Below are 13,391 nucleotides of genomic sequence, written 5' to 3'. Positions count from 1 at the left end.
TTCAACTGGGACAACGTGAAAGTAAAATTTAAGGCCAGTACAAAAAGCGCCATAGAGTTGGCCGAGTCTTGGCTATCAGATAAAAATGCCATCAACAGACACTTGGACATAAACCCAGCATATGCCAACTTAAGAAGGACATATGCACTTTAATTTAATGATACAACCCCCCCCCCCCCTTTGATCATACGGACTTAGTCACCTCCACCCACCCCCCACTGAATGTGTTGCTATATATTGCTTTTGATTCTTGTAAGTCTAAGCATTATCCTCTGATGAAGACCCCTGACAGGGGTTGAAAGCTCAGGAATAAAACTATTTTATGATACGTGATTCGTTTTTTCTCCCTTTGTGGATCTCCAACTGCAAATATGCAAACCGTATATTTACTTATACTTATATATATATATATATATATATTTATATATATATATATTTTTTTATATATATATATATATTTTTTTTTTATATATATATTTATTTATATATATATATATATATATTTATTTATTTATATATATATATATATATATATATATATATATATATGTATATATATATATATATGTATATATATATATTTTTTTTTAATATTTTTATTTTATTAATTTTCATTGTAATCATTCCATACAAACAGATCAATTTATAACCCAACAAATTTGAAAACAAATCAAACCCCACCCCTGAGAAGGAGAGCTTAGCTGAAGGAAAATTTCTTTAAGCTTTTTAATAAGGCAACATTAGACAAAAGAAGGGGAGAAGTAAATATCTATATAAATAAGAGATGGAGAAGGGAGTTAAATGCAATAATAGTTATTTCTCTTATTCTAAAATAATATTGATTAAATCCTGCCATGTTTTGAAAAAATTTTGTGCAGATCCTCTAACTGAAAATTTGATTTTTTCCAATTTCAAATATAAAACATCGGTTTCCCACTGACTTATAAGAGGAGAATTAGGATTCTTCCAATTTAACAAAATAAGTCTGCGTGCCAAGAGTGTAGTGAATGCAATCACCGTTTGCTTGTCCTTCTATATTTATTTATATATATATATATATATATATATATATATATATATATATATATATTTTATATATATATTTATATATTTATATATTTATATATATATATATTTATATATTTATATATATATTTATATATATATTTATATATTTATATATATTTATATATATATTTATATATATATATTTATATATATATATATATATATATATTTATATATATATAATATAAACGTGATTATTTCAAAGCAAGAGGTGTTTGTAGTTTTCATTTTTATCGGTATAATATTGTGGCTCTTTAATGAAAGAACATCAGCCCCTTGCATAGTGCTCTATACAAAACTGTGGAGCATAAGGAATGCTTCTTATTTATCTATCACTCCAGTAGATGGCTCCACTTGATCAATATGTGCTCTCGTCAGATAGCCACTAGAACGTTAGGATCTCTTATTCTGTAATATATTATTTGCTAAAAGACAACAAGCTAATAATTGAGTGGGACTTCTAGGCCAGGGTGAAGCTGCTGCTGGTTTCATTTGCTGCTGGAGTGATCTTATTACCCTGCTTCAGAGCATCTACGGCTTGCCTGATTAAATCAATGACTTAATTTGTGGCTGTTTTTGTTCTTTGGCAAATAGCAAAGTAAAAATGAAGAGAAACAATAATATAACATTATTGTTCTCCACTTCTGACTGACAGATGTTATAAAGTATGTTAAAACCGAAAGCTGTCCACAACTCAAAAATTTAACCACACTGAAAACTAGTAACAAACATCATTAAACTGCATAACCTATGAGGAATCCTTTTCAGACCATAGTTAGTTAAACTTCTCATCATGTTAAGTTTCATCATCCATTGAAGAATATGTTTGTAGCAGTGATTGCGCCTTAACATAGTCATCACTGGAATGCCTTCTAACCTATATTGGTGAAACCCATTAGTGCACATTTTGATGCTGATTGCTCATTGTATTTAACTTAGTTTTGACACATTTAATCATTGACATTGTAATGAAATTTAACTTGTTGCTCATTGTTTTTAACTTAGTTTTGACACAGTTAATCTGTGACAATGTAATGAAATTTAACTTGCTACATTTAGTGAAATGAAAGGAGAATACTTTTAGTTGAGGCATATTCAATGCATGATTCAATGTACGAGATGAAAAATATCTAATTGTTTGATTTTTTAAATTATGACACATATGTTGTACTTATTTAATATACAGAGACAAAAGTGAAATTAAACATACCACCTCTGTATTGCTCTGGTGGCCTGCATTTTCACCACTAATTGTTTGATTTTTTTAATTATGACACACATGTTGTACTTATTTAATATACAGAGACAAAAGTGAAATTAAACATACCACCTCTGTATTGCTCTGGTGGCCTGTATTTTCACCACTTTTCATCATTCATTGTTCTTTTTTGGAGCATGATCATAACACTGATCAATTCAGGGTGAGTATCCCTAGTCCAGGATTCCAAAATTTGAAATGTGTTGAGTGCTGACATGATGTCACAAGCGGAAAATGGAAGATTACACAGTAGGGTCTCTCTTAATTTGGATTTGAGCATGAAAATATGTGTGCACCAAAAATCTGATTTATAAAACCTTACGTGTACATGTTCGTATACAATTAACCTTTATAAATCTTGGTTATCTTGTAAATGTGGCCCAGATGAAGCTTAGGCACATGGATATAATATATTTGGAAAGCTATGGATTTAAAAGCACTCCTAACACTTTACCAGAAAAAAATCTGTTGTGGTAGTCTACAGTTTACTACACTACTTGTGTTAAAAAAAAATAATGAAGACTTATTTTACTCGGCTGGAAAAATCCTGATCTGCCTATCTGTGAGAAGATGATGTTCTAAATTATTAAATTGGAAAACATCTAATTCGCTTTACAAAGATATTCTCTTTTTTTTATAGAATTTGGCAAAAATTAACATGTTATTAAAATATGCATGCCAAGTTTGTACTAAAATTTGCTGTTCTATTCTATAGGATAAACAACTTTAGATGGGCCTGATTTGTCATGTCTTTCTGAGTTGGTTTGGGTTGAATTTCATGGTTTGCCACATATTGTACTTGCTATGTTATTTATTTTTTTAAATTGTGTTGTGTTTTGTTACTATGTTTTAATCGTTAAAAAGTAAAAATAATTGGCTGTTGCAAGTTTTAATGTTACCTTTTTAAAATTGAATGGCTTTTTAAATTCTAATATCAGAAATAATGGAATAATTCTGAAAAACCTACTTTATGGTGAACAACAGTAATGTTTTATTTCAACAAAGTTCTTATGAAACATACTCCTTTATTAGAGAGAGTAGCAATACACACCGTCAGACTGGCAGAAGTTCTAGACTTAATGAAATAACTTTATGAAGCTCTTTTATCCACTTCTCTTGGTTGGTTTTAGTAGGAACCATATATCTTGTTTTACAATGGGAAGAATATTGACCCCTGTACAACAATTGTGCAGAATATTGTACATCTGGTGCCACATTGTTATTATAATATTTAATTTGACTTGATAAGTACTAGTTACAAAATTTAGCCAAGAACACAATATTTATCTGAAGCAGTGAACCAGGCAAGGACAAGGCAGGGAACTCATTTGAAACAGTCACAATTAAAAATGTGAGGAATAATTGTTCTTATTATATCTGTTTTCTTTTATAGCCCTGATGTATTACACATCTGTGAAGTAAATTATAACTTAATACAAAAATTCTTTTTCACATGTTCAGTCTAATATAGGTTTGTAATAGCACAGAGTCTATCCCAGCAGAACTTGGAGCAAAGCAGGGCCTGTTCATGTACGTACCTACACTTAAACAGAGCTAGCTAAGAGATACCACTCAACCTAATGTGCATATCTTTTGGGTGCTGTTGGGAGAGTAAGAGGAAAATCCATGTAGAAACAGGGTGGATGTACATGCTTTCCATAGACAAAACAGAGTGTGAAGTTTAAACCATGCATTTTGTATCTGTAAAACAGCAGTACCGCATACTGTGCTTGTGTGCTGCTCTGGAAATAGCTTATGCTCTCTTATTAGATTGTACAAATGTCTTTTATTCGGTGAAACATAAAAATCACCGTGCATTGGTAACTAATTTCCTCTGTCTAACGGAAAAAATATTACTTGAAATTTTTGCTGCGATACCATGTCAAGAAATGGCTTGAATTTCTGATATATTAATTAAACAAGATGTGATTTTCTTTTTTCCATTTAAATTATAGTAGTTTAAAACTGCTCAGACATTGTAAGTCAATTAATTCCTCACTATATTTAATATTTTCATTAAAATTCCCCATCCTCATCAAGGAAAAAACTATGCTATGAAGTAGTTAGTTAGTCAAGGGATTTTTTATAGCAGCCTTTCGAGTCATTAAAATCTTTTTGTAAGTGGACATTTGCATTTCTCAGTTTTTAGTGAGGACATTGTTTGTTTCCCATTAAAGAATTCAAAATTAAACTATTAAAGGATTGCATTTAAAGGATTTTTTATAATTCTCTTTAATATTAGTACATTATTTGAATTTTTCTAAAAGTGTATGTAAAAACATATTCAAGTACACTGTGTAAATGTAATTTTTAATGGAAATGTTTTTATTGGTTTACTTTTTCTTGAAATGCTTTTTAATAATTTACTTTGTGTGATGAATGATTTATAATTTTTTTTCTTTTTTTTATTCTTTTAATTACAGAAGGAACCCAAGGTTCCACTGAATCCAAATCAGGCATTCAAATAAAGTTATTTTGTGTGCACACAAAGTAAGTAAAGCTTTTTGTACAATCCTGGTTCTAAACAAATAACCATTGTATTGGCTAGCTGGTTGCATGTTGTACCACTGTCAAATGTTAATACAGTGGAACCTCGGTTTGCGAGTAACTTGGTTTACGAGTGTTTTGCAAGACAAGCAGAAATTTTTATTAAATTTTGACTTGATAAACAAGCGAGGTCTTGCAGTACAAGTAGTATGTACATGCTTTGTCTGCTGAGCGTCATGTGATCACAACTGAGCTGATAGTTCTTCTCTCTCTCGCTGCGGGATTGTGGGCAATCGTCTCCTATTCTCCATCTGAGTCGGCGTGCCTCACTCATATAGTCAACATCCATACGAGCATATACTGTTTACTGCAGCATTAGCATTGTGACTGTGTGTGTGCTCACTCGCGTGTGTGTGTATGTGTGTGTGCTCGTGCGCGTGTGTGCTGTGACGTGTGAGTCCCCGTCTTGCACCCTAAAACATGAAGCTGAGTCTCAGTACTTTAGCAACACCAGCTTTATTCAGCTTGAAACAGCAACACCGCGGTTATTTATTGTAGCGGGATCTGCCGCTCTCCTATACACAGACACAGCAGTCAGGCAGGGCCCTGCGCATTTATAATTTTCCTTGTTCCTTGTATCACCCATCGATGGCAAGTGCTTATAGCATGTCCGCGATCTTTTCGGATTCGCTTTTACGGCGAACTGCTACAGCGCTGGGAGACTGCGATTGCTTTGGGACGCTCTTCCGCATGTCGTCCCGTTGGGTGCAATCCCACAAGAGTTAAGAAACTCACTCACACCAGCAATGATTCTTTTCAAAGGTAAAGTGCAGGTTAATTTGTTTTATGTATTTTTACTTAATATTTTGTATTAATCATTTTTATATGAATAGTTTTGGGTTGTGGAACAAATCATGAGTTTCCATTATTTCTTATCACTTTGATATATGAGTGCTTTGGACTACTAGCATGTTTCCGGAACGAATTATGCTCACAAACTGAGGTTCCACTGCATTTTATTGGTGATCAAGCTCCCTTTTAAATCTGTTTTATGCTTGACAACTACAGTATTTAATGTGAAGTTTCTTCTCTTTTTCTATATATGTGAAGCTTATTTGATCTTAGTAAATTTTCTCCTAAAATAATATAGTTTTTTGTTCTTTTCTTGCCTTTCTTATTAAATTGTTCCTGCTTTTAATCTTGAATGCAGGCACTTTGTCTCATTTACCCTCTTTTTTCCAATTCAATATCTGAACATTTTTAATTAATATATAATCATGTGTAACATGTATATTTTTGTGGCATTGTAGATCTCTTCAAGATGTACAAATCTGGTTTAAACCACCTTTGTCCTCCCAGACATCTTTGTTTGTTGTTGGCCCTGTTTCAAATGAAGACTATGGTGAGTTTTTGTTAAAGTAACAAAAGGTATAGAATATGAAAGCAGTAAAATTCAGCCAAATAAAACATACTCCACGTGCCATGCAACCTCAGACTGAGGTGACTGTTTACTTTGCATTACGACAGTGACCTGAAGCATACAATCTTGACAACGCTAGAGTGGCCCAGACATAGTCCAGATGAAGTCTAGGGATATACTTAATGATATGCAACATGTGCAGTTGTGGATGCCGCTGCTATGTAAGCAGTGCACTGACTGTACTTGCATGCCTACTTTATGTAAATCTGGAGGATTCCACCAGGTGGCAGTGTGAGAAATCACAGTGACAAAACAATGTCCGGTTTCACTATGTTGTGAGTTGAGGGAAGAAAGATGTTAAAGATAAAAATTCTTTGTTCTGATGCTGTTGCGAATATACAAAAAAAGCAAGAGCAATACAGAAGATGGTATATGAGACCTTTAAATATATTGCATCATTATGAATGGGAATATATGACATTTGTATTGCCTACACGAGAAGTGGATGAATAAAAGTAATATGAATACTTTTGCATGTCAGCATTGAAGTTTGATGATTTGATTCACCGCATTGAACCATCACACACAGACTGATCCTGTTAGAGTTACAATGTGGCTTGCCATCACGTGTTGATAGTAAACAACACTGAATGTCATGTACCAAAACTTGAACACACACACCACCCAAATTTTTGCTGGTACTGCAACTTGTGCATGTATGAATACTTAACATGAATGAGAGAGTTCAGTTTTTGATATTTAATAAATTGGCAAACTTTTCTGAAAAAATGTTTTTGTATGTCATTATGGGTTATGGAGTGTAAAATGTCAAGTTTATCTATTTAAAATTAATTCTACAACACAGTAAAGTGTACAGAATTGGAAGGGATCTGAATACTTTAATTCACTGTATATATTTGATTTTTTTTTTGTTTTTTAGGCTTTCCTGATCATCTCTCAGATGTAAATTTAGAAGGGTTAGGTTCAGATAAAGAATCAAGCCGGGGGTCCCAGCATGACTTACGTCGGATATCGGATCTTCCCACACCTGCTGACTTTTTGTCACCTTCAAATGAAGCTAAACCCAAATTGATGACTCCTGATGCCTTCATGACTCCAAGTGCTTCATTGCAACAGGTAAGAGTTGCAAAAATTCTTTATTTGGTTTGATTTTATGCTTTTGAAAGCTTAATTTTATTTTTCTTCTGATTGCAAAGTAATTTAAGTGATCATTGACAAATGTTGGCATTACCCATTTTAGCTCTAATACTGTAGTTTATGTCAAACTTTTTCATACTCTGATAATTTAGATTTTGGTTTTATAAAAGATGGAATGTGCCCTTTTTCACCTTAAGACCTTTTAAAGAATACTATATAGATAAAAAATATTGTTAATTTAAGAAAAAAATAAATACAAGTTAGAAAAATGGTTCAATGACATGGTTGCACTAGTATATACTCCCTTGAAAATTGTGTAGTAATCGTGTTCAGAGTTAGCAAATTACCTTCTAAAAATATATGGATTTAGGAAAACAGTGCTAATTACATTTAACATTACTTAAAAAAAAGTAACAATCATCATAAATACTCTTGCAACGGAAATTGGTCCCATAAAATCTGACTATTTAGCCCAATGCATATTTCATTCTTCATTTCTTTCATAATATTAGTAAATTCATGCAAGTTTTAGTTTTAAATCAAAAGTGACAATGTATATATCTAACTTAATAAAAGTGTAAAGCATTTTTTTCTGTATGCAAACTTTGATACAACTTGAATCTTCAAAGTCAGATAGAATGTTAGATGTTGATTTATGCCCTTCCTGTTCACTTATGTTAAACTACTGTTGTGAGAATTTCCTTTAACCTTTTTCTTCATGGCACATCAAAACCTGCTTTCTCTTCCATCCCAGGTTGCTGTTTCACCTGGTAGCAGTGTTAGTACCCTAACTGCTGTCACAGCTATGAGCAGTAGTTCTGTTGGGGACAGTGGAGTGTCAAGGTTGGTCCTGTTTTCTTTATAATAAATCCTTTGTTGCCTTCACCATTCCTTGGTTGTACACAGTGTCATATAATTGTTTATTTATTGCTGGACACTGTAAAGTGACTGGAAACTTTAATTTCTTGTAAGGCTGAATAAAGATGCAGAACTTCAACTGCTTTTCAGTTTCAGTTTTTGTTCAGTAGTATATTGCCTTGCATCAGTTTTCATAACCTTTGAGTGTTTTCAAATGTTTGTTGAATATAAACTGTAATTATGAATATTATAGTACATTATATTGTTGTTCCAGACTTCTTGCTTAAGAGCAAAATTATTAAACTTGTTAAAATGCGTTTGTAGTGTATATACCAAGTTCAGTAATATGATTATTGCATTATTAATCAAACCCCGTATTAAATATTTGTGCTATAGTTCTCTGAAAAAGTATTTGCCTCCTTTCCAATTTTTTTTGTACAGTATTTGTCACAATGAAGGCTTCAGATCTTTAGAGATGATATAATATTAGATAATGGCAACCAGACTAAACATAAATCCGTTAAGCAGCAATTTAGAAATAGTGTTAAATAATAGTTATCCAACATCCTTTACTACCCATGTAGAAAGGTAATTGCCCCCTTATTCAGCCAAGTAGCTGACAAAAGTTAATTAGGAATCACAGCCTTTCCTGATTACCAGTCGGCCATGTTGAATTTAAACCTTTCCAAGAGAAGGAAGTAGTTGCCACAAGGTTTCTAAAACAGTATTATGATTTGATCAAAGGAAATTCCAGTAGGGATGCACCATGGTGATATCCGTTATCTCCAAATGGAGAATATTTGAAACAGTTGTGTATCTTCTCATGAAAGGTCTGCCTGCCAAAGTTACCACAAGTGCACAGCAGAAGACGTATTCTGACATTTTTCTGGGATCCTCTTTGACTTTTAGAAGAGCTGCAAGCCTCTTTAGCCTCCGCTAGGGGAGTTTTGGAGTGGTCCAGTCAAAATCCTCACTTTATCCCAATCGGGATATGCTATGACCTGAAGCAAACAGTTCATACTTGTAAACATACCACTGTATCTAAGTGAAAACGGTTCTGTAAGGGAATAGAAATCCTCGGCAACCATGTGAAAGCCCCCAAATGTGATAAAATACTAACTTATTTAGGATAACATCAAATTATAGGAATCAGTTGGGGAATAATGAGTGCTAAAGGTGCTGTAGCCAAATATTGTAACTATGAAGGTAGTTACTTTTTCAAATGGGTGTTGGATTAACTTTGATTAAGATCATCTCAGAATTTCTACAAGTGACATGAGCTGGTGTTTAAAAGAGATATGACTGTTCTTTGTGGTGCTCTTGTGTTGCTCAGATCCATATCAGAAACTCATTCCTTAAGTCTCACAAATTGCGGTCTGCCCAACAGACCATTATCCAGTACAGCATAGGCTCATCCACCTGCATATCTCTGAGCTCACCCCTTAACAGGGATGGCTGGATAGTACTGAAGGCACTTATAAAGTCTTAAAACATAACTTCACCATGCTGTCAGCTTTGTCCAGGTGAGAATGTGCTTTGTAGAGCAGAAAGATAATTGCATCCTCCACTCCAATCCTTGTCTGATAGTGGTTCCTGGTGGTCTACCAAAAGAGGATTCATATAGTCTAGGGTCACCCTCTCAAAGTTGAGATGTAAGAGCAACTGGTCTATAGGCGTTAGGTGAAGAGGTGCCTGCCTTCTTTGGGACAGGAACAATGCAGGATATTTTCCACAGTAGTGGCAATTTCCATGGCCTTGGGGATTGACTGAATAGGTGACAGAGAATACCACAAAGTTGGTCAGCACAGGCCTTAAGAACTCGAGGACTGACTCAGTCTGGTCAAGCTGCTTTTCCTGTGTGAAGCTTCTTCAGTTGTCTTGGTTTTCAGTTATGAACAGCCATATTAATGGTCAAAGGTGGACTCGTCACTGGCCATTCCATTTGATGTGATGGGAATTGTTTATGTACTGTAGTAGGGATGGTTTGGGGAGACTGGTCATTGAAAAAAGGTGGCAGTGGCAGGGAAAATCTATTAACTTGTTTAGGGTGTTCACTTTGTTCACATCCCCTTCTAGCATCTGAGCCCTAAATTGTTTGTTTGAGTCCAATAATTATACTCCGTTCCTTCCAGACGTCTTTCATGTTATTCTCTGTGACTTTTTTTTTTCTGTTTTAGCTTTATAAGCTTCCTTTCCTTTACGCAGCTTTTTCTTTAGCACTCGCTGTTTGTTCTTCAGAGCCTATTAGAATGCTCCCTTTTTTAGGTCTTTAGAGAAAAGCCAAGCAAAATGACACCTTCAGGCAAGATGATCTTGCCTGAAGAAGGGGCCTGAGTTGCCTCGAAAGCTTGCATATTGTAATCTTTTTAGTTAGCCAATAAAAGGTGTCATTTTGCTTGGCTTTTCTCTACATTCATAATGGTTAACACGGTACAACACCTTAGGTCTTTAGTAATCCAGGGCTTGTTGTTTTAATACCAACATACTGCCTTTGAGAATACCACAGTGTCAACACAAAAGTTAAGATAGTTTTTGATGCAGTGACTGAGTCCTTCATTGTTTCTAGAATAAAAGCCTTCACTCATGTTCCCCTTCTCTAATGTTTCATTTTTTCTAGAGGTCTGAGGCCATTTATTATGTAAAATTTAGTGTGTAAAAAAACAGGATGTTAGGAAACAGCTTTAAGTGTTTTGCTATAGATATCTTCCTTATTTGTTCACTTCTAAGTATTGATTTTTACCCATTTGTTTCAGGTTTAAGACTAGAATTCCTGAAGCCTACGAAAAAAGTCGTAAAGCTGGGCCACCTTACATTCATTCACACTTCTTGATCAGCATCTTTGTTTTGCAAATGTGTAAATCAGCACAAGCAGCATGCTATCCCATCACCCCACCAACGCCACTGAAGTTGTCCCAGCTCAGGTCTGTTTATCTGGGTGTGAGGTGCCTGGAATTGTAAAGGGTAAATAATATATTGTTATTTGGAATACATACATTTCATGTGTGTTCCATTTGTACAACGATCTGGGTACATGTTGGATGACAGGAAATGCAAGGCAAGAAATGTTGAACACATAACTATAACAGAAACTTTTTCCATGTTATAGTAATAATGATGTGAAGTGTATAATGTGTGAAGACTTTTTAGTCCAAATATCAAACGTGCGCTTTTATTCAAGAATATAACCAAAGGAAAAAAAACATTCAGTTTACTTATTGCTGTCAATGAGTTAAATACCCAAGCTCAAATGTCAATTGACAGAAAGTTGATATGTCTTCTTGGATGGTGCAGAGGTAAGAACTGCTGTCTTATAACCAAAAGTTTGTGGTTCAAGTCCAGCAGTTTCTCATTTTGAGTAATGAGCTGCTGTTATAGTAGTAGTAATAGTAATAATAATAGTAAAAACATGCATTTGATTTGAGTCTGTAACACCCAGTGTAAGTTTTTGGTTCCTGCAAAAGATATCGCTGAAGGGAGCTAAGCAGACACACAAACATTGGTGAATCATGTCTTCTTGGTATCTTGTTGTCACTTTAATTTTTTTGTTACTCAGTTTTATTCTTGATTGAAAGCACGCTTGTTTCATTATACCTTTGTGAAAGTGTTTTTTATATTTCAGTAACCACTTGAATGATATCAAATCTGTCTCTGCCTCTCTCACGCATGCACACACATGCATTCATGAAAACGTCATTATTTGAAAATGCTATGTCATTTGAACATGTTTTTTTGTTCGATCTTGCCCGTACTCCACATTATGGTGCATAGTACTGAGAATGCAGACAGGCTTCTTCTTTTTGAGCACATACACTGTCAGCACGGCACTGTCAGATCTAAACACTAGCGTGGAGAATTGCTCACCTACTGAAGTGACTTTAGCTGCAGGTGGAAGTTTCCATCACATTTTATTTAAGGTGCCAAGTAGAGTTGTGTTGCGGTGCAGCAGTCTATTAGCCAGCGAAAGCAATGTGAAGAAGTTGTCTGTTGTTACGATTCTGCTTTTATTCAGAAACTGCTCCATAAGCTTTATGACCACAGTCTCTGAAAGGTTGGAAACAGTTGCTAATCAACAGTAATATGTTGCCCTGGGTTGTTACTCAAAACACTGTTCCAAACTAAAACGTTACCAGATGTCTGAGATCACAGCAAATCTGTCGTTTTTTCACATGTTCTGCACGGGTGTCTTTGTAGTCAGAAAGCGGTCACGGGGCATTGTATCTTTGATTGCTGGTACAACAAATAGTTCTGACCATGCATCAACCACAGCACCAACTGTGGTCATGTGAAAAGAATGAAGATAAACTCCCATCAACTCAGAGAGGGAGAGGTAAGTTCGTTGTACCACGTAAATGTCACTGACAGAATAAAACTGAATGGTGTTTAAAAAGAAGAAAAAAAAAACCTTAGCCAAAATTTGCACCAGGTGTTACAGACTCAAATCAAATGTATGTTTTTATTTTATTATGGTAATAATAATAGCAGCTCACTACTCAAAAAATAAGAGCTCGGAGTTGAGTCCGCAACCTCTTGATTAGCAGTTCTCACTTCTGCACCAGCTGAGCAGACGCGTCGGCTATTTTGTTTATTGGTATTTGGGCTTGGGTTTTGACTCATTGACAGCAACATGTAAATTGATTGATTTCTTTTTCTTTGGTTATATTTTGGAATAAAAGTGTACTTGTTTTGTTATACCTTTTGTGAAAGTGTTTAATTGATATTTGGACTAAAGCCTTCACACATACAATTCACATCATTATTACTATATCATCTAACATTTACCCAAATTGTTGCAGAAACAGAATACACATGAAATATATGTATTCCAAATAACAATATATTATTTACCTGTACAACTCAAGGCACCTCGCTCCCAGATAAACAGACTTGAGCTGGGAGATCTTCAGCTGTGTCAGTGTGGGATTGGATAGCAGGGTGCTTGCTGCTTGTGCTGATTGACACATTTACAAAACAAAGATGCTGCTGACGAGGTGTGAAGGAATTTAAGGTTTCCTGGCATTACTGCTTTTTTCGTAGGTTTCAGGGATTATAGTTTTAATAAAGTTTCTAGAACAGTGTTGCAATGATCACATATACTAATGGTTCCACAGTTTTCTATGGGGCTGAAATCAGGATTTAACTAGG

At 34.5% G+C, this 13,391-nt stretch overlaps 1 protein-coding gene across 1 annotated transcript in view; it reads left to right on the top strand.

The window, feature by feature from the left end:
- The window catches only part of edc4 (enhancer of mRNA decapping 4), a 121,528-nt gene that overhangs the window by 64,160 nt on the left and 43,977 nt on the right, over positions 1 to 13,391 (top strand). Inside the window, exons 13-16 of the mRNA XM_028809617.2 lie at positions 4,750 to 4,816; positions 6,124 to 6,215; positions 7,174 to 7,370; positions 8,146 to 8,234. Of these exons, the coding sequence (XP_028665450.2) occupies positions 4,750 to 4,816; positions 6,124 to 6,215; positions 7,174 to 7,370; positions 8,146 to 8,234 (445 nt within the window). The remainder of the gene's footprint in view (positions 1 to 4,749; positions 4,817 to 6,123; positions 6,216 to 7,173; positions 7,371 to 8,145; positions 8,235 to 13,391) is intronic.

The sequence above is a fragment of the Erpetoichthys calabaricus genome, chromosome 9 (assembly GCF_900747795.2).
Source record: "Erpetoichthys calabaricus chromosome 9, fErpCal1.3, whole genome shotgun sequence".
NCBI lineage: Eukaryota > Metazoa > Chordata > Cladistia > Polypteriformes > Polypteridae > Erpetoichthys > Erpetoichthys calabaricus.
Note: the sequence above shows the minus strand (reverse complement) of the source record. Positions and strands in the feature narration are given on the sequence as shown.